The following is a 24,760-nucleotide window of genomic DNA, read 5'->3' on the forward strand; positions in this document are numbered from 1 at the left end:
AAACAGAGGGGAGGGGTTTATTCTATCAACAGCCCCTGGGTTCTCCAACAATCATGGAATTTAGGACTGAACTATGTCCTCTGGGCCTGCCATGTACGGAAGCCTATTAGATCAATCCAAAGGTGATGTCTTATAGGCTGCCTGTCAGGGTAAAACTGACATGTAGTCCTCCTTGGCAATAGCAGTACAATGTATGGTTAAGATAGGGGTTTTAAATATGGTGCCTATTCAGGAATGAGGGGGTGGGGGAGTTTCTATAGCTTTTGTTTTAAACCGACAATTATTGGAGACTGTTCCAATCATCAACAGTTAACCCCTCAGATGCTGCAGGAAAGTACAGCCATGGCATCTAAGTGGTTAGTCTCACATTCATAGCCGCAGCTGTTTTGATGGGAGACTTTTCGAGGCTGATTTCTATATGTAACACATCTTTTCTCTCCGGTCTTGTTCATCTGGCCAATACTCATTAATTGATAATGCAAGCAGTAGAGATCACGCCAATCACCTATCATCAGCACAACCCAATCTCGCCGCAGTCTCCCGGAGCGGCCGTCGCTGCTGCTTATGTGCAGTTATTCCTTCCTCTTCCTCCTCTATTACGGCTGTGATTGTGTCTTTGCAGCACAGACAATGATGAACCCCATCAGCAGTAGTTATTAGATTATTAGCTAAACTTTCCTATGAATTGCCCTGGTGGGGGCGCCACCTGCAACCCACTCATACTAAAAATTCTTCTCCTCTGAGTTTCCAATATTCATATAGACTCCTGAGTTGTAGTGGCCCAACATTGAAAGAGACCATTTTATCAAGGGTAATGATGATTGACCACTAATATGGTGGATGAACAAAGACCCACAGCTAAGAAGGTTTTTGATGCAGAGAAATTCTGCTGAAATTTGCCCCTAATGTTCATGATCTGTAGGCAAATGTTCCTATAATGCATCTTCATGAGGTCCCAAGATCCGGGGGACCTCACACAGTGGTTTCAGAGGACCAAGGAGAAGCAGCATCCTCCATGTCCTCCCCTCTATGCAGCCCAATTCTAACAATTTGACAAATGGGAGGGGTTTAATAGGGGATGATGTCACGCAATTCAGGTTCTGATGCTAATTACTGACGCAAATCCTTTTTTTTGGTCAATTTGGTACATATGCCCATGCCGTAAGTCTCACATATGAACACACCAGGGGCGTAACTAGGAGAGGCTGGGCTTCATAGCAGAACTCTGCATGGGGTCCTGTTCCCATTGAAAAAATATACATATTTGTGCACACACATGTTTATACACTCATATACAGTTCTACGCTCATAGTCACATTTATGCACACCATATACATTTATACACTTATACATACAGTATATGCACATCTTATACACACATACTTACATACAGTCTATACATATCTTATACACACATGCAGTATATACACATATTATACACACATACAATATACGATACATATCTTATGCACACATACAGTATATACACATCTTATACACATACATACTTACATACAGTCTATACATATCTTATACACACATGCAGTATATACACATATTATACACACATACGATATACGATACATATCTTATGCACACATACAGTATATACACATCTTATACACATACATACTTACATACAGTCTATACATATCTTATACACACATGCAGTATATACACATACAGTTTATACATATTATACACACATACAGTATATACACATCTTATATACACTTACACACAGTATATACACATTTTATACACACATACAATATACGATACATATCTTATGCACACATAGACACACATAGAGTATATACACATCTTATACACATACACATACACACTTACAGTGTATGCACATCTTATACACACACACAGTATATACACAAACTTACACAAAAATATAGTATGTATAGATATTATCACACAGTGCGCAGCATAATATGTACAGTATATAATGGTGCATGTCCTCCATTCTCCAGTGTGTCAGGTCGGGTGGCCGGGCCCCCTGATACTCCAGGCCCCCGTAGCTTTGCCTCTGTAGTTACTCACACACATAGGAATTTCTTGACTTTGTTGACATCATTGATGGCTGATTGACTTCTGTGTTTGGCCCCTGAGAACCCCCCCCCCCCCCCCCCAGGATTATCTCCTCTAAATGAGACCTAATAAGTTCATTATCATGGATACAGGCGCGAGGTCTATGTCATTTGTATGCAAATTGCTTGAGATGATGATTTAACATTAGAAATGTAACCGGATAAAAGACTTGTAAGAATGACTACAGCGTGCGGATCTGCTGGCGAATTAGATTCTCTACTTTCTCATCTGTTACAAGACGAGTCATTAATGTAAGTTAGCAGAGCTTGCAAAAATAACATTAAAAACATACATTTTCTTTCAATTCATCCAAAAATGGTCTTAATTTCTCCATAATATCTCTACATTGAACCCCAGTCTACCCATCGCAGTCCTGTATGCTCCTCCGACTATCTATAAGTTAGGGGGTGCTGACAATGTGGTCACACACTGACCCATGAGACCACAGGGGGGGGGGGGGGCTATAAAGTGTCTTTCCCCATATAAAGTAATATATATCAGGTCTCCCTACCTAATATTAATTTTTGGAAAGCCATGGTATGTGCCAAAAAGGTGGACAGTCGTCTATCGAGAAAAATGATCCATTTATGTATCCATTAATGGATCCAACTAGCATAGTTGACCACTTTGAGGAAGAAGGAGATAATTTCCACTAATTATTACGAATTAGTAGTCAACTTTTGGCGAAAAAACGGGTCTAGAAGGCAAGAGCACAGATGGGAATCCAAAGCATACTGTAAGTTCACTCTTACACCTTATGGACCATACTTCTCCAATCGTGATGGATCTTCCTGTTGCCCGAAACAAACAGGAAATGCCTAGACATGCCCGCCCAGCTCTGAAATCTCATTGGCCGGTTGGGCATCTCCAACTTTGCCCTATATGTCAGGAGCCACCAGGAAGTAAAGCGAGACCTCGAGGAACATAGATATTTGTCATGAGTGGAGATCATCGATCAACACAGAATGAGCTGCGATTCAGCCATTTTCTGCCCCAGAGAATTGTAAGGCACCAATTTAACATACTTTAAAAATGGGGAAAAAAATAGCGAAAAATTTGTACCTGTAGGGTTGGGATTACTACATCATCCCAAAAAACTTTGTCTGCAAGATCAGTTTTCATCTCTTGTCTAGGCCTAAGACCTTCCAGAAACACTGACGTGCCTATGAGCGGATGATATTAGCTTGTGCCTTTATAATCTTTGTACTGTAGGTTTATGACTTTTTAAAAGCTCTTCATGGGAAGCTGAAGAAGCTGCAGTACTATATATAGTGAAGCCTGGACCCCCTCTTAATGGGAAAAATTGCTTGTGTGCTACAATCTAACGACCGGAGAAACTCATTAATGAAGCCATGGAGGACCATTCCTTCGGCCTTCTGGGAAATAAAATCTTCAATATGATCTGGTAGTAAATAAGAGTAATCTTCTTGTGGTCTCCCACAAGTTCTTGTCCTGTATATATTTGGCCTTTGTTATGTAGCTGAGTGCAAAATAAGTGTTATACTGAACTGTTATAGGCGAGGATGTATAAAATATGTAGTAAGTCATCCGGCATTTACCACTTTTTAACTATCGATGTTGTTTATAGCTAGGGATTTTTTAGGTTAAAGTAGAACAGAGACTTTAATCCAACCACCGATAATTCGAAAAATTCCACCCAAGTAGCAGTAATACAATCAATCAATACACATTAGATGTTGGTTCAAGACCTTCTGACTCCACCCTATCCTTCTCTGCCCCAATATCAGAGAAAGGTCAACAGGATCCCATATGGGGTCTAGGGATAGTATCTCAATAATTTCTAACAAGGTCTGCAAGTGGGAAATAAGAATCTATTGGGGCACATTGATAGATCGGCACTAATTGTGCCAGCGTATGATGCTGCCCCAATGTCTTGGTCATGAGCCTTAATCCCAATATTATTAAATCACAACTTAACCAAGAGATGAAAAGTAATCAAAGTATTCCCTATAATGATGGCAGATGGATGGTTGATGTCTGGATTGTGGACAGGCCAGTTTCAGAGACAATTGGTGGCATATAAGACAATCCCGATGGGACTGTAGACCAATCCAGATGGCACTGTAGACCACTCCTAATGGCGCTGTAAGCCACTCCTAATGGCACTGTAAGCCACTCCTAATGGCACTCTAAGCCAATCCAGATGGCGCTGTAGGCCACTCCTAATGGCGCTGTAAGCCACTCCTAATGGCGCTGTAAGCCAATCCCGATGGCACTGTAAGCCACTCCTAATGGTGCTATTAGCCAATCCCAATGGCGTTGTAAGCCACTCCTAATGGCGCTGTAAGCCAATCCCAATGGCGCTGTAAGCCACTCCTAATGGCGGTGTAAGCCAATCCCCATGACGCTGTAAGCTACTCCTAATGGCGCTGTAAGCCAATCCCCATGACGCTGTAAGCTACTCCTAATGGCGGTGTAAGCCAATCCCCATGACGCTGTAAGCCACTCCTAATGGCGGTGTAAGCCAATCCCCATGACGCTGTAAGCCACTCCTAATGGCGCTGCAAGCCAATCCCGATGGTGCTGTAAGCCACTCCTAATGGCGCTGTAAGCCAATCCTGATGGCGCTGTAAGCCACTCCTAATGGCACTGTAAGCCACTCCTAATGGCGCTGTAAGCCAATCCTGATGGCGCTGTAAGCCACTCCTAATGGCGCTGTAAGCCACTCCTAATGGCGCTGTAAGCCAATCCTGATGGCGCTGTAAGCCACTCCTAATGGCGGTGTAAGCCAATCCCCATGACGCTGTAAGAATTATAGGGGTCCGGTGGAAGCCTACCCTCTCATAAGCTCCGGGGGCGGTGGGTCCAGCGGGATATAAGTAGGGTAGAAAGAGAGAGACAAGAGGCGCTAACCTCGTGAGGTATATCTAACTAACGTATAGAAGTAAGGAAGTGTGGCAGTGTCGCCGCTTACCTTATCCAGGGAGTAATAAAGCATATAGCAGCCGATTGTTTCCTGATGTCCGCTTTACCCGATCCAGACGGCGGGATAGCGGTGAAGCAATGTAGGTATCCAATGGAGTCACAGGCGATGCATCGGCGCTTCGGAATCCCAAAATAAACCTTTCTAGGAACCAAACTTTTTAAGTTCCAAAAAATGTCAGGTTTTATTTACATATACGGATTGGAGTATAAAATATATTTAAGATAAAAGTACTACTTTATTATATATTTTGTACTCCAATCCGTATATGTAAATAAAACCTGACATTTTTTTGGAACTTAAAAAGTTTGGTTCCTAGAAAGGTTTATTTTGGGATTCCGAAGCGCCGATGCATCGCCTGTGACTCCATTGAATACCTACATGACGCTGTAAGCCACTCCTTATGGCGCTGTAAGCCACTCCTAATGGCGCTGTAAGCCACTCCTAATGGCGCTGTAAGCCAATCCCCATGACGCTGTAAGCCACTCCTAATGGTGCTGTAAGCGACTCCTAATGGCGCTGTAAGCCAATCCCCATGACGCTGTAAGCCACTCCTAATGGCGCTGTAAGCCAATCCCCATGGCGCTGTAAGCCACTCCTAATGGCGCTGTAAGCCAATCCCCATGATGCTGTAAGCTACTCCAAATGGTGCTGTAAGCTACTCCTAATGGCGCTGTAAGCCACTCCCAATGGCGCTGTAAGCCACTCCCAATGGCGCTGTAAGCCAATCCCGATGGCGCTGTAAGACAATCCCGATGGCGCTGTAAGACAATCCCGATGGCGCTGTAAGACAATCCCGATGGCGCTGTAAGACAATCCCGATGGTGCTGTAAGCCAATCCCGATGGTGCTGTAAGCCGCTTCCTATAGTATTGTAGGCCACTCTTGACATTATTGAAGATACTCTTTAGTTAGATAAAAATGAAAATTAAAAAAACCTTTGTCAACGGTTTAGATTTGTGATATTCTGCCAGGATCCCTAAGATTGACCTATGTCACTTTTGTTTTGCAGATAGTGTTCCGGAAAATTAGTGATGTAAAAAGAGAAGAAGAAGAGTGGATGAAAAGTAAAAACGAAGCCCCTCTGATCCTTCCACCCGACCATCCAGTCCGCCGACTGTTTCAAAGATTCCGTCAGCAGAAGGAGGCTCGCCTGGCAGCGGAGCGAGGCATTAGAGACCCCAATGACCGTGATCTCGAGAAAGGAAATATACTGGTGGAACATTCTGCTCGCAACACGATAAAAGCCAGCCTGGTCACTGTCACAGAAAGCCCTGCCACTCCAGTATCCTTCCAAGCAGCGTCAACCTCCGGCGTATCAGACCGAGCTAAGCTCCATGCTCCAGTATCCGAAACCACTGGAGGTAAAGTGGCCGGGGAGTTGGTGAAAAGGAAAGGGTGGGCAAGGTTTAGAGATGCATGTGGGAAAGGGGAGGATTGGAACAAAGTGTCCAAAGCAGAGTCAATGGAGATATTACCTGACAGAACTAAACCGTCAGGGGAGGCCACGTTAAAGAAGACAGATTCCTGTGACAGTGGTATAACCAAAAGTGATTTACGATTAGACAGTGTTGGGGAGACAAAAAGCCCCCAGGATCGAAGTCCTGTGCAAGCCGAAGTTAAACACACTTTTTATCCCATTCCAGAACAGACCCTTCAAGCCACAGTTTTAGAGGTGAAGCATGAGATAAAGGAAGACATAAAAGCTTTGAATACAAAAATCACAAATATCGAAAAACAACTTGCTGAAATTCTACGAATATTAGCTTCGAGAAGGTGCTCCCAGTCACCCCAAGAGATCTTTGAAATATCTCGACCCCAGTCTCCAGAATCAGAGAGAGATATATTTGGATCCAGCTAGAACAACCTGAGGACAGTAGAGTCATTGTAAAATTGGCCGACCCAATAGAATCCTTTGTACTCTGGATACGTCCAAGTTTCTACAAAATCGGCATGGTCTTGGTCAACCATGGACTACATCTCCAAGATGGGCTCCGTCAACCATCTTAATGTTATGGCTTGGCTTGGGTTGATTCAATTTGGATCTGGATGGACTTGTCTTATGTGAATTTTACGGGAGAAGAAGTCACGAGCCAAGACCCCGATGACGCTGGTTGTATCTCATCAACCTTCGAAACTGGATTACCGAGTATTGACTATGTGGAAGAGAGGGTCTAATGCACCTTTATTTCAGAATATTGGGAAGTTGTTTTATGAAATTTTTCCCAAAAAGCATGCCTTATGTAACTGGTTTTCACCCTTGTCCAGCCGGAAGGACGGACAAGACGGCCTGAAGGACTGTATGAAACATCTTTCATCGCTGCGGCCTTTATAGAAAGCTTGCAAATCACCGAAACCACTGAATGTCACAATATATAGGCAACAATAGGCGACGTAGGTTCTTTCGAGGGGCTTTTTAATGAAGTGGGGAAGCTATAAAAATCCTAGGAAATTCCGATTTATAGAACGTATATTTTTTATAGATTCCCTTTATGCTGTAGAAAAAAACCTAAGAGAAGTTATGAAAGAAACTGTGAGCGTTTTTAGGATTGTACAGTGCAGTACTTTCATGCACCCAGCAGGTGTTGCTGTTTTTTTTTCTCTGGAAAGTTTTATTAAGACTGGGATTTAGGACTTTTAGCAATAGCAGACAGCGCCACCTGCAGATAAGAAAGTACTACACAAAACAGTATAACTGTCGAGTCTTCCAGTGTGCTATAATTGTGTGATTATTATTTGGTAAGAGTTATGTGTGAGCATGAGAATACGTCTAGTGTGAGCCCCAGGAAGCCTAATAATATATATTACAAGAGTTATTATGTGAACACACCAGGCATCAAAACTGCCTTGTTTTATGGTAAGAGCAGTTCCTCAGGGGTGGAGCTTAACTTCAGAAGCTCAATATTATCTTTAGCACCGCCCCCTGGGAGCCTTTACTATGAATGATGATCGTTTTGGCTGGAGTGTTCCCTACTAATAGTATCCTTGGGTTACTGAATGTTGTAGTATGCTCGTATGCTTCTACATCAATAGACCCTGGGGCTATTACTTCAGCTTTTATACATGCTATATATTGTGACATTCAGCCTATATATTTTTATGATACATCTTCATCAACTTTTCTGAAAAGATGCTTATATTTTGATATCTTATGTTCCTAATTGTTTGCACGCAACCCGGGGCCTCATTTATCAATACTGCTGAAGATAAAAACTTTATTGTCCAGAGTAGCCAATCAGAGCACAGCTCATTTTTAAACTAAACTGTTATTGGTTGCTATGGGTGACTAAGTATTATTTTTTTTTTAGGCAATTTTTGATAAATGTGCCCATGCTCTATTGTTTGGTACATATCCAGATGTGTCTATATTTGTCATAAATATCCTATATAGTAGAGATATATGACATATCCCCCATATTATAGTGTCCGCCATGTAATGTAGAGCCCCACGCGATGGTGATGATGAACTACCACTAATATAGTGAGTTATATAGTATAATCTATTATTCTAAAGCGTTCCGAGTCCAACTTGGATCTTTGGGCGTGACGGAACCACAACTTCTAGCACGGTGGGGGGGTTGTAGTTTGGTCAAAGCCGGAGAGGTCCAATTTGGTGGTGGACGCTCTAGAGAATCAGGGATACAAAACGTGTTTTGCACAGATTAAAGTAGCCAGTACTGTAAAGTATTCATCACGACACCGAGCACGTGACCTGACAACACGGGGTGACAAATCGGGAGACGGAGACAGAAAGTTCTACTTTATATAAATGATTTCCACTGACCGATACAGCTGCAGGGACGTGAGGGATGACACGACTAATGTGGAGCCTTATTGTGTATGGCAAGTGGTTTTCTTTTACTGGGGAGAGGAGCTTTACCCGTTGGCTTTCAATCAATGGAATTACTTTTCTTTGACATCTGCTCCTTTCCTCTCCCGAAGACCATTTGGTGTTTCCTCGGAATAACGATTTCTATTAGCTGATGGCGCCTTCCGTGATATTGCATCTTACACAACTTCCTCCCGCACACATTTCCATTGAGGTTATCTCCATCCGTAGTAATTACACCCGTAGATTAGCACATTCATTACAACCTCCAGGATGACCATGGATGGATGGATCGCCTGCTCCATGGAGTATTGGTTTATTTTATGGATATTCTTTTAGTTATAGAAGTATCTGAATTTAAGAATATACCAAAGATCACTGAGGATATTTTCTTCATGGACAGATCTAAGAATAATTGTTTATCCAAAATACTATTTCATATCTATCTATCTCATATCTATCTATCTCATATCTATCTATCTATCTATCTATCTATCTCATATCTATCTATCTCATATCTATCTCATATCTATCTATCTATCTCATATCTATCTATCTATCTCATATCTATCTATCTATCTCATATCTATCTATCTCATATCTATCTATCTATCTATCTATCTATCTCCTATCTATTTATCTCATATCTATCTATCTCATATCTATCTCATATCTATCTCTTATCTATCTCATATCTATCCCTCAGGTAGGGAATGAAATGTCCTTTCTAGAATTCCCCTCTTCTATGTGAAATCTCACCCGTTTAACTATAGAAAAAATATCAGGCAACTATGAATCTTCTCAACCCATGAGATGAGTCAAGTTTGGTGGTTGCAGGGGTAGTATCACTTCAAAAGCCCCTATCTTCTGTTCTGTAGGACCTAGAAGGACATTTCATCCCGTACCTGACGGGACTGGTGGTTTAGTAGAGTAAAACCTGGAGACAGGTTCTCTTTAAGGGTTCCAGTCAGTGTGATGATGTGTAGGCCTCTTCTCAATGATTTGTCTTCTTCTGGGTTGTTGTACATCCATCAAGAAGGGAAAGAGTGTAGAGTTGTACACATTAACAAGACTGTATGGAGATACAGTCTCTATACCTAAACACTGTACTTGATAACCCTTGTCCGGAAGACCAAACTGTAGGACAACGTTGGGTTGGAGAAGAGCAAACTATACTGTAACCTGCCCCTGAGCTTAAAAGACAACAACACAAATATCGGCATGGGCAACTCTCCCAAATTATAGGGTGATTGTAAGGCCTCTAAGCCCAAAGTAAGGTACTTCCTAAGTGATCGGAGCTCAGTTTCGATACATCTTGAAGCCATGCTTCTCCTAGGGTTCCTGATCACACCCTTGCTCGGAAGACCTAACCTTAGGGCAACGTTGGGTTGGAGAAGAACAAACTCTACCGAAACCTGCCCCTGAGCCTAAAAGCCTTACGATCCAAACCCCATCAGCACGGGCAACTCTTTCAACTTATAGGATGATTGTAAGACCTTTATCTTGAAGTGTTGCTTCTCCTAAGGTTCCTGAACCCAAAACATCCACCACTTCGTAGGGGCCTCTAACCACAATGGGTAAAACCGGTCCTGCTATCCCCTATGCTATGGAGCATGTGATCTATAGATCAATCTGTCTTTTATCTATTTTCTATCTACCCTTTAATTGATATACTGTGACAATTAGATCTCCTTCTCAGTCCATCCCTGGGGTCATCCAAGGTCAGTAAGGTCGGGATCCTATCACGTGTCTTTGTTTGTAATACAATATACAAAACAAGTAAACCATTGGATTTCGATTAGAAGAACAAAAATAGTTGCGTTCACATCCCGGTTCACGGAGCTTGTTTCGAGTCATTTTATATATTTGTGCATCGGGCACCAAAAATTAGATTGTAAGCTCTATGGGGCAGGGACTCACTGTGCCTGAAATGTTTTGTTACCGCACTATTCGAGAGTAAATCTCTAGTTGATCGTGTACATACCTGTAAATGTCCTGTACATACCTGTATGGCTCTATATTGATATATTGAGGTTTTCTGGCCAGTCCGAGCTCGCAATATGCCGTTTTTTAGTGCAGGGACTTTAAGTGGCTTTTTACGAAATACCAAACCGATATTTCTTGTGCCGTTGAGGCAGCGTGTATCACGTCCCGGAAGTTTATGTCTGACTTCCATGTCTTTTTATTGAGGATTAGAAGACTTGAATATTCCGCATTTGTATTGTAAGCCCTCGTTCCCGTTCGTGTGGTTTTAGGGTCTTGTCTTGAAGATTGTATTTCCCTGTGTGTATGTAACCCTTAACAGTCTAACCAATGGGTGGTCGATCCGGAAGATGAAAATTCAGATTTTTTTTTTATGTGGTAAATGTTCTAATTTCACTCATCCCATCAGCTGAATGTTGTTCTCACGAATCCGAAATAACCAAAGATGGATTCATCTATAGGTAATATTACCAAGTCATATGGAGCATTAGTACCAAGGCCGATTGCCCTCTATAGGGTTTTATATACATCGGTGGACTCATCTTTTGTCACTCTAAATCCCATTCCTTTTTAATATTAGCCAGACCACATTCACATCTCAATCTCAATTTCTGTTCATAATGCAGGAGTCTATGATGTATGATGGAGTGAGTTGGGGTTCCTCACTTCTAGTAGAGACAGTGAGAGTCCTGATTACTCCGCCCACACACAGTGATTGGCAGTGAGAGTCCTGATTATCCCACCCACACACAATGATAGACAGTGAGAGTCCTGATTACTCTGCCCACACAAGCAGTGATTGACAGTGAGAGTCCTGATTCCCCCTCCCACACAAAGTGTTTGCCAGCAAGAGTCCTGATTACTCCGCCCACCCACAGTGATTGGCAGTAAGAGTCCTGATTACTCCGCCCACCCACAGTGATTGGCAGTAAGAGTCCTGATTACTCCGCCCACACACAGTGATTGGCAGTAAGAGTCCTGATTACTCCGCCCACACACAGTGATTGGAAGTAAGAGTCCTGATTACTCTGCCCACACACACAGTTATAGACAGTGAGAGTCCTGATTACTCTGTCCACACACAGTGATTGACATGGTGAGATCTGTTTACCCCGCCCACACACAGTGATTGACAGGGAGAGTCCTGATTACTCCACTCACATACAGGGATTGTCAATTAGAGTCCTGATTACACTGCTCACACACAGTGATTGACAGTGATAGTTCGATTACTCCGCCCACACACAGGAATTGTAATAGTCCTGATTACTCCACCCACACACAGTGAGTGACAGTGAGAGTCCTGATTACTCCGCCCACACACATGGATTGTCAGTAAGAGTCCTGATTACTCTGCCCACGCACAGTGAGTGACAGTGAGAGTCCTGATGACCCCGCCCACACACACAGCGATTTAAACACAAAATAATATTTGAGGTTGATATATATTTAAGGATATATTAGAATAATACTTCCCCTTTTACCACCTTTCCCTGCAGCTCCCTGGCATTGAGTCACACACTCTGCTTGGACACAATAAAGATTGATAAATTTACTTTAAAACTAAATAATATCTTCACATTGCTAGAAAATAAATCCGGGCGCCGATCAATTAAAACCTGTGATATTTCTCAGCAGTCCCAGGTCTTGTGCCAGTCTCCGGCGCTCACATAAATCTCTGCAGAAAAGTCTTTTGCAATAAAAATGCAGAATTTTGCCTTAAGATTTGCGGTGAGTGATGGGATCAAGTCTGTGATTCATCCATCGAGTTCTTGGAGAACAGTCTCACTATTTACAGCCATTGCCGGCAGGAGAAGGAGTTCTTTAGGAAAAAAAATTGTCAAAATCTTTTGAAAAATGACGGCGCACGGAAAGTAATTTCATCTACGTATAATTTTATTTTTCCTTAGTTGATATTTGAGATAGAATTATGTTGTTTTAAAGCCGAGACAACATCAATTCAGCCGACATAAGTGATTATAGCTCGTGGCTGATGTCTTCTATTTCTAGCTTTTCCAGTCAAATTTGATGAAAGTCAATCTTTTTTAGCTGCTCGTAGTCAATTCTTTGTCCGGTGCTGGAACTGGGAGCAGTAGCTGGTTACTGTTTTTCTATACTTCTGCCCCGACCCCTGGTGGCTTTTCATGATGGATCCAAGAAGGTAAGTTTAAGCATCCTAGAAGCGTCACCACCAGTATCTCCAGTGGTGACGCTTATAAGATCCTTCAACTTACCTTCTTGTGTCCATCCTGAAAAGCCACCAGGGGTCGGGGCAGAAGTATAGAAAAATAATAACCAGCTACTCCTCCCAGTTCCAGCATTGGTCACATCCTCACTGACCCTCCCAACTGGGCTTGGAGAGTTGGGAAGCATGGGTTGGTGGTATTTGGTGAGTCGGTGGCCTCAACTGGTCTTAGTGGTGTAGGATAATTTACATCACCGGGGGTCACTGAGGCCACTACTTGGCCATAGTGGTCTCGTGACCATCAACAGTTCTTGAACCAGGTGTCGAAGACTAAACCATAGAGACTGTAAACCGTTGAGACCAGTTCCATCTTTACAGGCTGTAGTCTGTAAAGATGGAACTGGGAGGTGACCACACATCCATTTGGGGGGAATCATACACCATTGATGAAACCCTACTTCACCGGCATAAATGGAGACAACCTAAGGCTCCACCTGGTGTCTTGCTCTATAACCTGCGAATGTTCTTTCCTGAACATTTATAAGCTATAGTAAGTGTGCAGGAGCGGGTCAGAAACACTCCACGCCAACCGACCCCACTGCTGTCTACACTCCGCTTCAACCCCCTCCACGCCCATATGAATTGACAATACATCTATTATTTATACATTGGAAAGAGTCTTCATAGTCCTAATAACGTCCATCAAAAGTTACCATGAGGCCCTTGGAGAGAAGGTTGGATCTCTGATTGGTCTCATTGCCTTAAGAGCAGAGAGTCAAGAACAGGACCTCCTCTCCAGAAGAACTGCTTTACTAAAAAACTGTGTGAGTAGGGGGTTGACCAAACATTCATCGAAAGGATATGGATGGGATAACATTCACATTGCCCTTCTGCCCCAATGTGAAAACTAACACCAAGATGAAGGGCCCATTTTTCTCTTTGCATGTTCCATGTAAACTCTATTGAGGCCAGGGTCGGATTATAGGTCGCGCTCCCGGGGTGTGCGCCCCGGGGCCCCCACCATCCTGCTCCCGGGTGGGCCCCCACCATATGGCAATTGAACTGACAGTAAAAATCATGCGGGCATTACTAAGACAGATGGTCATCATAGGTAGATATTGACTTGAGATGCCTATGTGGCAGTCTTGGGCACCAGGCATTCGAACGGGAACCATGTAAAGGAAGTGAGTGCACCCATGGAGGTTCTTCCAACATTTGCTGAAGGTTATAAAAGTAAGACCTGTAGCGATCCATTGATCACCAGCAACTCTTTACTTACAATGCACATTGTCCAGTGATCACCGCTGCTTTACACAACCAAATTTTACACAAATAAATGCAATTTATTAAGAAGTAAGATTGTGAGGAAGCAGAACCTTTTTTTTGGGGACGAACTGGAATAAAAAATGAGTCATGAGTAGTAGAGTTCAGTCTATAGATTAGAAGTTGAGTTAAAATTAAGAGATCTAGACAGCGAAATCCGGAGAAAATGTGCAGCTCTGGAGAAGTCTTTTATCAAAAGTCATATCAGAGACTTCATGCTCAAACCGATACCTATAAAAATTATATAAAATCAATAGAATAAAATAACAAATTAAATCAAAACCAAAAAATTGGTTATCCACCATCTTATAACAAATATCAGGGTTATTGATTATAAATATTATATATATAGATTATAGATTATTATAGGTTATAGATAACTTCACATCGACCAATATCTTATTGATGAGATAAAGGATGAACTTTTTTGGATCAGAATGGTCCCCAGACCATTGATCACATGATGTTCCTCTGTGTGTGGACCCCAGAACTTCTGCTGTTGAACCTGATAGCATTTTTTTAAAAAATCTACATTATTCATGTGACTGCACACAGGGTTTGTTTGTAGTCTGTTACCATGGAGACACATTCGTCTGCGTAGATGCTGTAGACCGAACATTTTAGATTTTTTTATACTGATTATCCGTAAAGCTGCTCCATTTTTTTTAACATTTTTACCTACACTTGAGCTTTACAATGAAATGAATGGTTACACTGCACGTATCCTGTGACTGTGCCTCATATTCCTTACTATCGTTTAAATTAAGGAAAACAAGACAATGTCTTGTCCACCACATCCTCGGTATTAGGAGACATTTGGCAAACATAATGCAAATGGCTACATGCATTCGATAACTTCTGACTTAAGTCACATAACTAGTGATAAGTCTTAAAGGGGTTGTCCTATTTCTGATAGAAGGAATCCCAAATGATTGTTGATCATATGGAATTTCTCCAATCTATTTTTGAGCCTGATAACAACTGTTCAGTTTTCCTGCAGCACCCCCGCAGGATAAATTGAGTATTACACCACTTTTTATTCATGTTCAATGAACTGTCCAGGTAAAAACCTATACATTTTGGCTCCTCCAAAGCTAAACTCACTCTTTATAGCTGATTTCTATAGTAGAGGGTCTAGAAATGTGTCTCCCTCGTAGAGTAAATAAAAATTTTATACAAATCTTTAAGAAACAGATTTTTATCTTACGTCTGGGGCTGAGTTTTACCCGACTCAGTGATCATGGGAGGTCATTTTGAGGCAAGCAGTGTGATATTATACTGAATGTACTTTTCAATGTAATCTCGTCTCTACATCTATTCAATCATAATGACTAGAGATGAGCTGACCTGATGAATAGGTCAGGGGTTAAGGTTCGGTTGGCTGACCCCGACACGTTGGCGGCCGAACAGCCAATCTGGTGAATTGACGCCCTTAGCAACTAGTCATGTCTATGATTGGCTAAGGGGACACCCCCCGGCCAATCATAGCCATGGCTAGTAGCTAGGGGCGTCAACGAGGCATCTCTACCGATCATCATGACTCAACCACTGTGGAAGTTTTTGACTATTCCATGTCTTCTTCTGTGAAGACCACCGAACATCTGACAGGTCCATTACTCTCCAGGGGAAATGGATCGGGTGTTGTGTCGGTGCCATGTTCTACGATCTCTCCGGAGACACGGCCCATGTGTTCTGTCACCCATTTCTGGAGGTTTTCGCGTGTATATGTCTAATTTCCATGCTGGTATTTTTAAAACAAGCACAAAGAATATTTGTAAAAAAAAAATTTAAAAAAGAAGAAGAAATTATATAAAAATTGTAAAAAAAAAGTTGAATTTTATTTATGATAGTAATAAACTATTTTATACACTAAAGCTGCTCGTGTATCATTCAACAAGACTTGAACACTGAAGGCTGGTCTTAAGCATGACGAATATGTACAAATGTATATAGATCTGCAAAAAAAAAAGATAAAAAAGAGCAAATAAATCTTATTTTATACATGAATTTATACGTTTTGTTATTGGGTTACTTGTTTGTGCTCGATGCTTGTCCATCCAAGAGAGGGGAAGACAAAAACTCCTATACACCAAGTTATAGTTCCGCTTGCCGTACCTCATAACAGCCACTACACTGCAGACTCCATCCATGAATATCCAGCAGTCGGTAATAATAATTCTTTATTAATATAGCGCACACAGATTACGCAGCGCTGCACAGAGCTTCCCAAATCGGTCCCTGTCCCCAATGGGGCTCACAATCTAATCAACCTACCAGTATGTTCTGGAGTGTGGGAGGAAACCGGAGGACCCGGAGGAAACCCATGCAAACACGGAGAGAACATACAAACTCTTTGCAGATGTTGACCCTGGGACATGAACCCAGGACCCCAGCGCTGCAAGGCTGTAATGCTAACCACTGAACCACCATGCTGCCCAACGATAATAAACAAGTGATCGGTGCAGATCAGTGGCATAATAGAAAAACCCTTTAAACGAGGTAAAGCTGTGATTAGACCCATCAATATCCAATGCAAAATGGACTAGTTATTGTAGTAGTTCTGGTTAAAGACCAGGAAACAAAAGTGTCCAACACTTCTCCCGCGCTGCACTTGTGCCCTCGATTGCTCTTCCCCCAATAACTTTTAAAATCCAATTTTTGTCCATATATTAAAATCCTTAACTTATTAACTAAGCTCATCACCAAGGTTCCCATCCAAATACCCTTATACCAATTAGTGGGACCCCAATTCCCCTTTAACAGACTCATATATAGATCATATACTGTATGCCCTAGGGTACAGCTTAGGGATGATGTCCCTACACATGCTACACGTAGAGCAATAGTGCGGTGTGTTTATGACTCGGCATCCGCCACTAAATTTAAGGATGTGAGCACAACGTGACAGATTGATATCTGGGCCAAGTAGCTGCTCGATGCAGATCATAAACAAATGGACTTCAGGATACAGCAAAACACTTAGGAGAATCCTCAGCAGCCGACACATCGCCGGATGAGAGGAGATGGACGGCTCATACTGAAGGAACACGGCCGGCCGTATACAAAGAGTTCTTACATTTAACACATATTTAAAGGGGGTGTCCACTTTCAGCAAATAATTCATATTGTTTGTGTTACGAAAAGTTAGACAATTTTCTAATATACTTTCTGTATAAATTCCTCATTGTTTTTAAGATCTCTGCTTGCTGTCCTTCTACGGGAAGCTTCCTAGTTGGAACAGAAATCTGTCCATGGTCATGTGATATGACACGGGTGCACAACTCGTTTATAAAACACGGCTCTGATTACTGTCTGTGATGCTAATGAGCCGTGCACCTGTGTGGCATCACATGACCACAGAAAAAATTGCAAAGCTTCCCGTACACTGACAGACGGCAGAAATCTAGAAAACTGTGAGGAACTGATGTAGAAAATTATATAACTTTTCGTTACACAAACCAAATCAATTATTTGATGAAAGTGGACAACCCCTTTAAATATTGCACTTTTTCACCCATGAGCACCCAAACTACAACTTATCCTCTGCACTTTCCCTCCTATACAGGAATCTGGACAGACTAAGGCCTCATGCACACAAGTGAAAGGGGGCCTGTTATAGGGCCGCACAATTTGGGGGCGAATCAAGGCCCCCATAATGGGCACCCGGTCACATGTCATTTCACACAGTCACAATGTAAATTTCAGCTAGTGACAGGGTCCAATAGTCTGTGCTATGCTGATTTTAAAAATACATTTGTCAGCATTGTGGATAATTTTAGTAGCTTAGAAAAGTTTATTTCACATTACTTGGCTACCTGCCAGGAGCATGTGGTGAGTTCCAGAGGAGGGGCAGCTGCAGCCTGTGTTTGCCTGTGTCTCCGTCTCCTCTCCTTTACACTCATCCAGCTCCCTTCCTCCCTCCATGCAGTCTTCACACCTGTTCGGTCTTCTGTCTGCTCAACCCACATTCCAGGAAGTGGGGAGGGAGCTGGATGAGTGTAGAGGAGCTGCCCCTCCCCGGGACTCATCACATGCTGCTGGCAGGCAGCCAGGTAAGATGAAATAAACTTTTATAAAGTAGTGTCAGTATTCAGAACCAGCATAGCAGAGGTTGTTGGAACCTGTCACCAGCTAAAACTGACACTCCTGGTGACAGGTTCCCTTTAAAACGCAGCGTACAATGACTGAAATAAGCCGCGCCTTACCTCTGCCGCTCATTATCTCGATTTCACGTGAAAAAGTCGTTTTATAAAGGAAGAAAACAAGAGAAAAGAACAAACACAAATAATGACATGAAACGCTTTCTGTAAGTTTCGCTTCTTCTGTTGGCACAGATCAAAGCGGAGAGCGGGTGCTGTGCCAGGCGCCAGATCAATGCTTCCCGCCTTGACAGCTCTTAAGAAACTTTGGGAAAGCTGAGGGTATCCTGACATGGCAGCAGTGACAGCCGCCCCGCATCCGGCGCTGGGTTATTGTATGTGGCTCCATAGCGCTGACATCATACACAGCGAATCGACAGGAGGGAGGAGTGACAGCGCACCCAAGATTAACCATCAATAGACTATAAATATTCTTAGAGGGGTTGTCATAGATTACAAAAACATGGAAGCTGTTAATTGGAAACAGCGCCACACCAGTTGCTAGGTTGTGTCTGGTATTGCAGCTTAGCTCCATTAACGTTAATAGAACTGAGAGGCAATACCATATACAACCTGCAGGCAGAGGTGGCGCTCTTGTCTCAAAAAACGGATTGTCCAAGACTATCGATGGCCCACACTATATTGTTGTGTATTAGGAATTAGTGGGTTCTGACACCCAATTCGCCATACAGAATGCAGTGGCCAGGACGCGCTACCACAATGCTATAGTGACGGCTAAGATCTCATCACTGGGCTGTGATGTCCATGAGTCAAATGGACGGTTTATAGTTTAGTCCCTTTAAAATGACTGCAATACCAAGCACAACCACTATACAATGTACGGCGCTGTGCTATGTAGACCGTGAGGAAAGACTGTGTCCTCTTCTAAAAGCTGATAAATGGGAATAAGGATATGGATGTAAGAATACTGCTACATAAAAGTCCTTGTGAAGCCCCCATGAGGATTCTGGATGTTGGGAAGCCATGTCCTCATCTGGCGCTTTGTTTCGGTGACGTTGGGTAATAAGATGCTCCTTCTTCTCCCCATTGTGTCTGGCGGCTTAGCGGTGGTCACGCTGAGGAGGACGCACTAATCCTAATGAATGGGAAGAAGACCGGAGATAAGAACACAACCACCTCCCGAGGCCAAGGTCCTGAGAAGAGCGTCTCTCCATGGAGGCCGGAGTCCTGCTTCACGTCTCACATCTTCTCCGCCTGCGTCTTTGTTTTTCATCCCAGAGCCTGAGATTCCTTTATGTCCCAGTATAATGAGTAGGGAGGTCGCCTCTATGGTCGCCTCACGTCACCTCCACCAGAAGACACGACTGGCCGGTGGACACGCAGATTTACTCATCCCAGAGCGGATACATTGGGGGTCATTTACTAACGGCCCGATTCGCGTTTTCCCGACGTGTTACCCGAATATTTCCGATTTGCGCCGCTTGTACATGAATTGCCCCGGGTTTTTGGCGCACACGATCGGATTGTGGCGCATCGGGGCCGGCATGCGCGCGACAGAAATCGGGGGGGCGTGGCCGAACGAAAACCCGACGTATTCGGAAAAACCGCCGCATTTAAAAACCGAAATGTGTCGCTTGGGAAGCGCTCACCTTCACCTTCTATGGGATGGTGCATTCCGGGGCGTTAAGATTATTTTCGGCGCAGCAGCGCCACCTGGTGGACGGCGGAGGAACTCCCTTCTTAAATCCCAGCCGGACCCGAATCCTGTGCAGAGAACGCGCCGCTGGATCGCGAATGGGCCGGGTAAGTAAATCTGCCCCATTGTGTCTCAAGTTACACTTTTCTGATGAATGGAATCCCAGTTTCTAGGTTCTTTACCCCGACTTATCCAAAATTTCCAAAAGACTGTAAGATTCCAATGAAAATGTCCCTCAAACCCATGGAGCATAGGGTCCAGCCCTGGAACTGGGTGGGGGAACCATTTCACAAACATCACAACTTTTTGGAGCCAACACATAAACAAATCTGCCAGGATTCAAATTAGGACTCTCTGAAAATTCGGGGCCTTGGGTAAGTATGTATCTATCCATTTAATGTAGGCACTAATGTATAGTAAATCACTAATGACTGTGGACCTACTGGTGAACAATAGAAAGCCCCCCCCATCCTAGAGGAATATATCATGTTATTGCCCATGCCTGGTCTCCCCCCCTACATAGGTGGGAGCATGCGCCCCCTGACAGCACACGAGTTGCACGTCGCAGTATTTGTAAGCGGCAGGTCCTGCGTTGTAGTGGCTGATGCTGTCTCCTCTATTTTGGTGCCTGAGGCAAAGACCTCAACTCACCTGATTGTAGGTGGACGTGTTCTGGATCTGACTACAGTATGGCCGACTCTACAAATATTCACAAGAGGACCCGAACATTGAGATCCCTGCTTCAAATATGCAAAGGATGTGTTGGCGGATCAGGATTATCCCAATTTAATAGGATTAATCCCCGTGCGGATAATCTGTCGTTTATTCGGGTGTATTCCAAGACCTCAAGTCCTTCCAAATCATTTAACGGAAATCTGCCACCAGGATGAAGGATTGTAAACCAAGTACTCTTACATACTGGTGTGTGCCCCCTCTTCCAGGATCTGCTCTTCTTTTAGCTTCTTATTCCCTGGTATTTAAGAAAAAGTTAAAAAATTATGTAAATTAGTCCGAGGTTCCCTCAGCTCATGAGCCCCTGAGGCTCATTTACATAATCATATGTAAATACCAGAGCATAAAAAGCTAAAAGAAAGGCGGGTCCTTCCAGAGGAGGCGCACACCAGTATGTCAGTGTGCTTGGTTTACAGTCCTTCATCCAGGTGGTAGATTTACTTTAAAAAATGCTAAATGCAAATCTCAAATACCTTGAAAAATCGTCTATGAATGCTGATGGACAAACTCCATCCAGATCACAATAAAAGCCTTCAGTGATCTGTGGTAATCTGTGATATCGAGTGTCTTGTTTCCCTACACTGCCCCCACTGGAGGAAGTAAGAATCACACTCTGCTAATTCATATCATTACACTGAATGTATGACAAGTCCTCCATAGTGAAAGTCGTATCCTGAAAGCTCCTCATTATAGGCAAGAGATGACCCTGAGAAGGACTACTCCCCCCATCAGCTCAGAACTGGTTAATATTGTGTATGACGCTGGGTATATTACACTATATGCCACTCGTTACTCTTATCTCTTTATAATATATGCAATTTTTATTTTTCCATGTTCCATCACAGAATTCAAATACCAAGATTCAGCAGATCTTATCGGAAAATGGCGCTATTCATTATATAGACGTAGGCGAGTCGGATGCGTTGTATAAGGCTACATTCACACTGCCGTTGCCCGCCCGTACCGTAGCGGGCAACGGCAGTGTACGGGGAGAGGAGGAGGAGGTGAGCGCAGCTCACCCCCGCCCCTCTGCATAGGAATTAATGGCGCACGGCGCCGTACTACGGATAAAGATAGGACAGGTCCTATCTTTCTCCGGGTACGGAACAGTACGGTGCCGCACGTGTGGTGCCCGCTCCCGTAGGGTGCCGTGCGCCCATTGCTGCCTATGGGGGACGTATATCGGCCGTATATACGGCGGCCGTATATACGTCCCCCATACGTCAGTGTGAATATAGCCTAAGAGCTGGAGGCGGCAGCGCTATAGGGGACGGTAATGGTATTTGTTCCGCATGGAATCATCCTTTAATAGTCCTCATTATAAGTGGCCCCCGCTATTTAGTATTGTATTAGTCCGTGGGACAGATGGATCATGGGCCACATGATCCATGAAGAATAGTGAGGCAGACACAAAACGGTCATGTGCGACACATATGTGTCTGAGACACTTCTTCAATTCCTGCAGTTTGCACCTAAACTATGGGACCTTAAAAGGAACCTGTCATCACATCTTTCAGAAATACAGCTAGTGACAGGTTCCCATAGAGCCCTATTTACTAAATGCCTCCCTGCTTTTAGCTAAAAATTGTTTCCCTCACATCTCCATAAAATCAACTTTGTTATCTTACCTGGTATGCACTCAGATCTAGTTGCAAGTCAGAGGGGTGTGTCCTTATTTTCACTCCTCCTCATGTCTCTTTCTCACCATTCAGAACTTCATATCATGTGACCAGGGTGAAGTCATCTAAGGTCCTTTAACCACTAACAGTTGCAAAATCTCCTCCATGTATGTATCTGATCACATGAAATCACAATAGCATCCATAGACTCCTACTTCTCCCCATGCCTACATGGAAGCATACTGTGATTTTGCACTCTGCAACAATTATGCTGTGTGCCCCCAAAGGAAAGACTTTAACCGATAACCATTTTTAACTATGTAACCTTAAAAGGAACATGTCATCACATTTTTCAGTAATACAGCAAGTGACAGGTTCCCGTAGAGCCCTATTTACTAAACGCCTCCCTGCTTTTAGCTAAAAATTGTTTCCCTCACATCCCCATAAAATCAACTTTGTTATCTTACCTGGCATACACTCAGATCTCGCTGCAAGTCAGAGGGGTGTGTCCTTATTTTCACTCTTCCTCATGTCTCTTTCTCACCATTCAGAACTTCATATCATGTGACCAGGGTGAAGTCATCTAAGATTCTTTAACCACTAACAGTTGCAAAATCTCCTCCATGTATGTATCTGATCACATGAAATCCCAACAGCATCCATAGACTCCTACTTCTCCCCAAGCCTACATGGAGGCATACTGTGATTTCTGATACATACATGGGTTAGATTCGGCAAATGTTAGTTAAAGGACCTTAGAAGACATCACACTGAAGGAGGGATGGGACATGGGAGGACTAGAAATGAGTCAGGATATTAGGAGCTGCTGGACTTTGCCGAGCAAGACACACACCCTCTGACGTGCTGCAGGATCTGGCTGTATGCCAGGTAAGATAACAAAGTTCATTTTATGGGGATGTAACCCATAACACGTGCCTGTCTGGAGACTACAACCACCATTCTTTTTGCCTTTACCACCAGTCATTGTAACAACAAAGCCTTGTACCCACATTACATCCTCTGTACACACCACGGCTTTCATATGGCCATATTCTTGCTCGCTTAAGGGCCTCACCTCCAAACGCGCACATTTTTTTGGAATATTTTTGCATTGTGAAGAATCATCAGATCTTTTCTTTTTGTAATTTCCAGTCTTTTCTTATCCCCATGTTAATGTGACCCCGTCCTGTTGCGTTCTTTACTTAAACAGCCATAAATCAGGTTTTAATCTTCAGAGACCCCCGATGATTCGGCTTCTGGACCCCGCTGGCTCTACCTACAGACGTCGTGTGAAGCCTAATACCATTCACTTAGGCTTAATCACAGGGTAGACGCCAAATACTCAACCAACGTGATTATTACGGAGAGAATGGAGATACATCGCTGGGTCTTTATTGATAAGTACAAAAGATTACATAGAGCTAAGTTACATGAAAAATTATTGTTAACCCTTAAATACAGGACTGGTGGGAGAAGTTTGGTGGTTTATTGCTGACGACCCCTGTATTACAAGTGTTATTGTCGGTAATCATCTAGTGTAATATCCAAGACCCCTGGAATCAACTGCCAATGGGAAGGTTTATTACCGTAAACTGTACATTCCCCCTGCAGCGGCCACTACAGGCCAAATGGAGTATTACACAACGCCATTCAGTTGAAATTTTCAGGTTTTTTTTAGCTGTTGTCTTTGGGTTATTAAGAATATACAAGGGGTTGTCTTTGCAATATAACCCATTCAAACCTTTGGAGGGCATGCAGTAAATTAATATAATTGTGATAAACTTCCCCAGCTTCAATCCACCATTAATTTCATGTACATTCCCAATTAGTGTGAAAGCTTCAGGGGATCCAATGGCAGCTTTAGCCAATCAGTGGCCTCTATTTTCTTTCTAGCCCCCATGGTTGCCGAGATATCAGTCCTAGTATCTGACAATTATAATCCTCTCGACTGTCAAAGAGAAGGAGCTGCAGCAGAGGAGGAGGAGAGTCTTATGATAATCTCCTGCTTGTCAGAAAGATTTCTATAACACATGCTCCTTCCTTGGCTCCAGCTCCTTCTCTCCGACAGTAGAGAGGATTATAATTGTCAGATACTGGGACTGATATCTCAGCAACCATGGGGCTAGAAAATAAATTCAAATTGCCCCTGAATTTGGGTAGCAGCCTATTCATTATGTTCGTCTCCACAAGGATCAGGTGATGGAAGGTCCTATTTAAGGACTGTCATAACATTATTAAATACTGCCC

The 24,760-nt window shown here is 43.1% G+C and overlaps 1 protein-coding gene across 8 annotated transcripts in view; it reads left to right on the forward strand.

Moving 5' to 3' along the window:
* Positions 1 to 13,003, forward strand: part of KCNH1 (potassium voltage-gated channel subfamily H member 1) — a 250,984-nt gene extending 237,981 nt beyond the window's left edge. For 7 of the 8 annotated variants that reach the window (XM_072140190.1, XM_072140192.1, XM_072140194.1 and 4 more), the window contains one exon: positions 6,059 to 13,003. In XM_072140190.1, the coding sequence (XP_071996291.1) occupies positions 6,059 to 6,907 (849 nt within the window). In that variant the 3' untranslated portion in view covers positions 6,908 to 13,003. The remainder of the gene's footprint in view (positions 1 to 6,058) is intronic. The other variant, XM_072140196.1, reaches the window with a different exon arrangement.
* The last annotated feature ends 11,757 nt before the right edge of the window (positions 13,004 to 24,760 follow it).

The sequence above is a fragment of the Engystomops pustulosus genome, chromosome 3 (assembly GCF_040894005.1).
Source record: "Engystomops pustulosus chromosome 3, aEngPut4.maternal, whole genome shotgun sequence".
Lineage (NCBI taxonomy): Eukaryota > Metazoa > Chordata > Amphibia > Anura > Leptodactylidae > Engystomops > Engystomops pustulosus.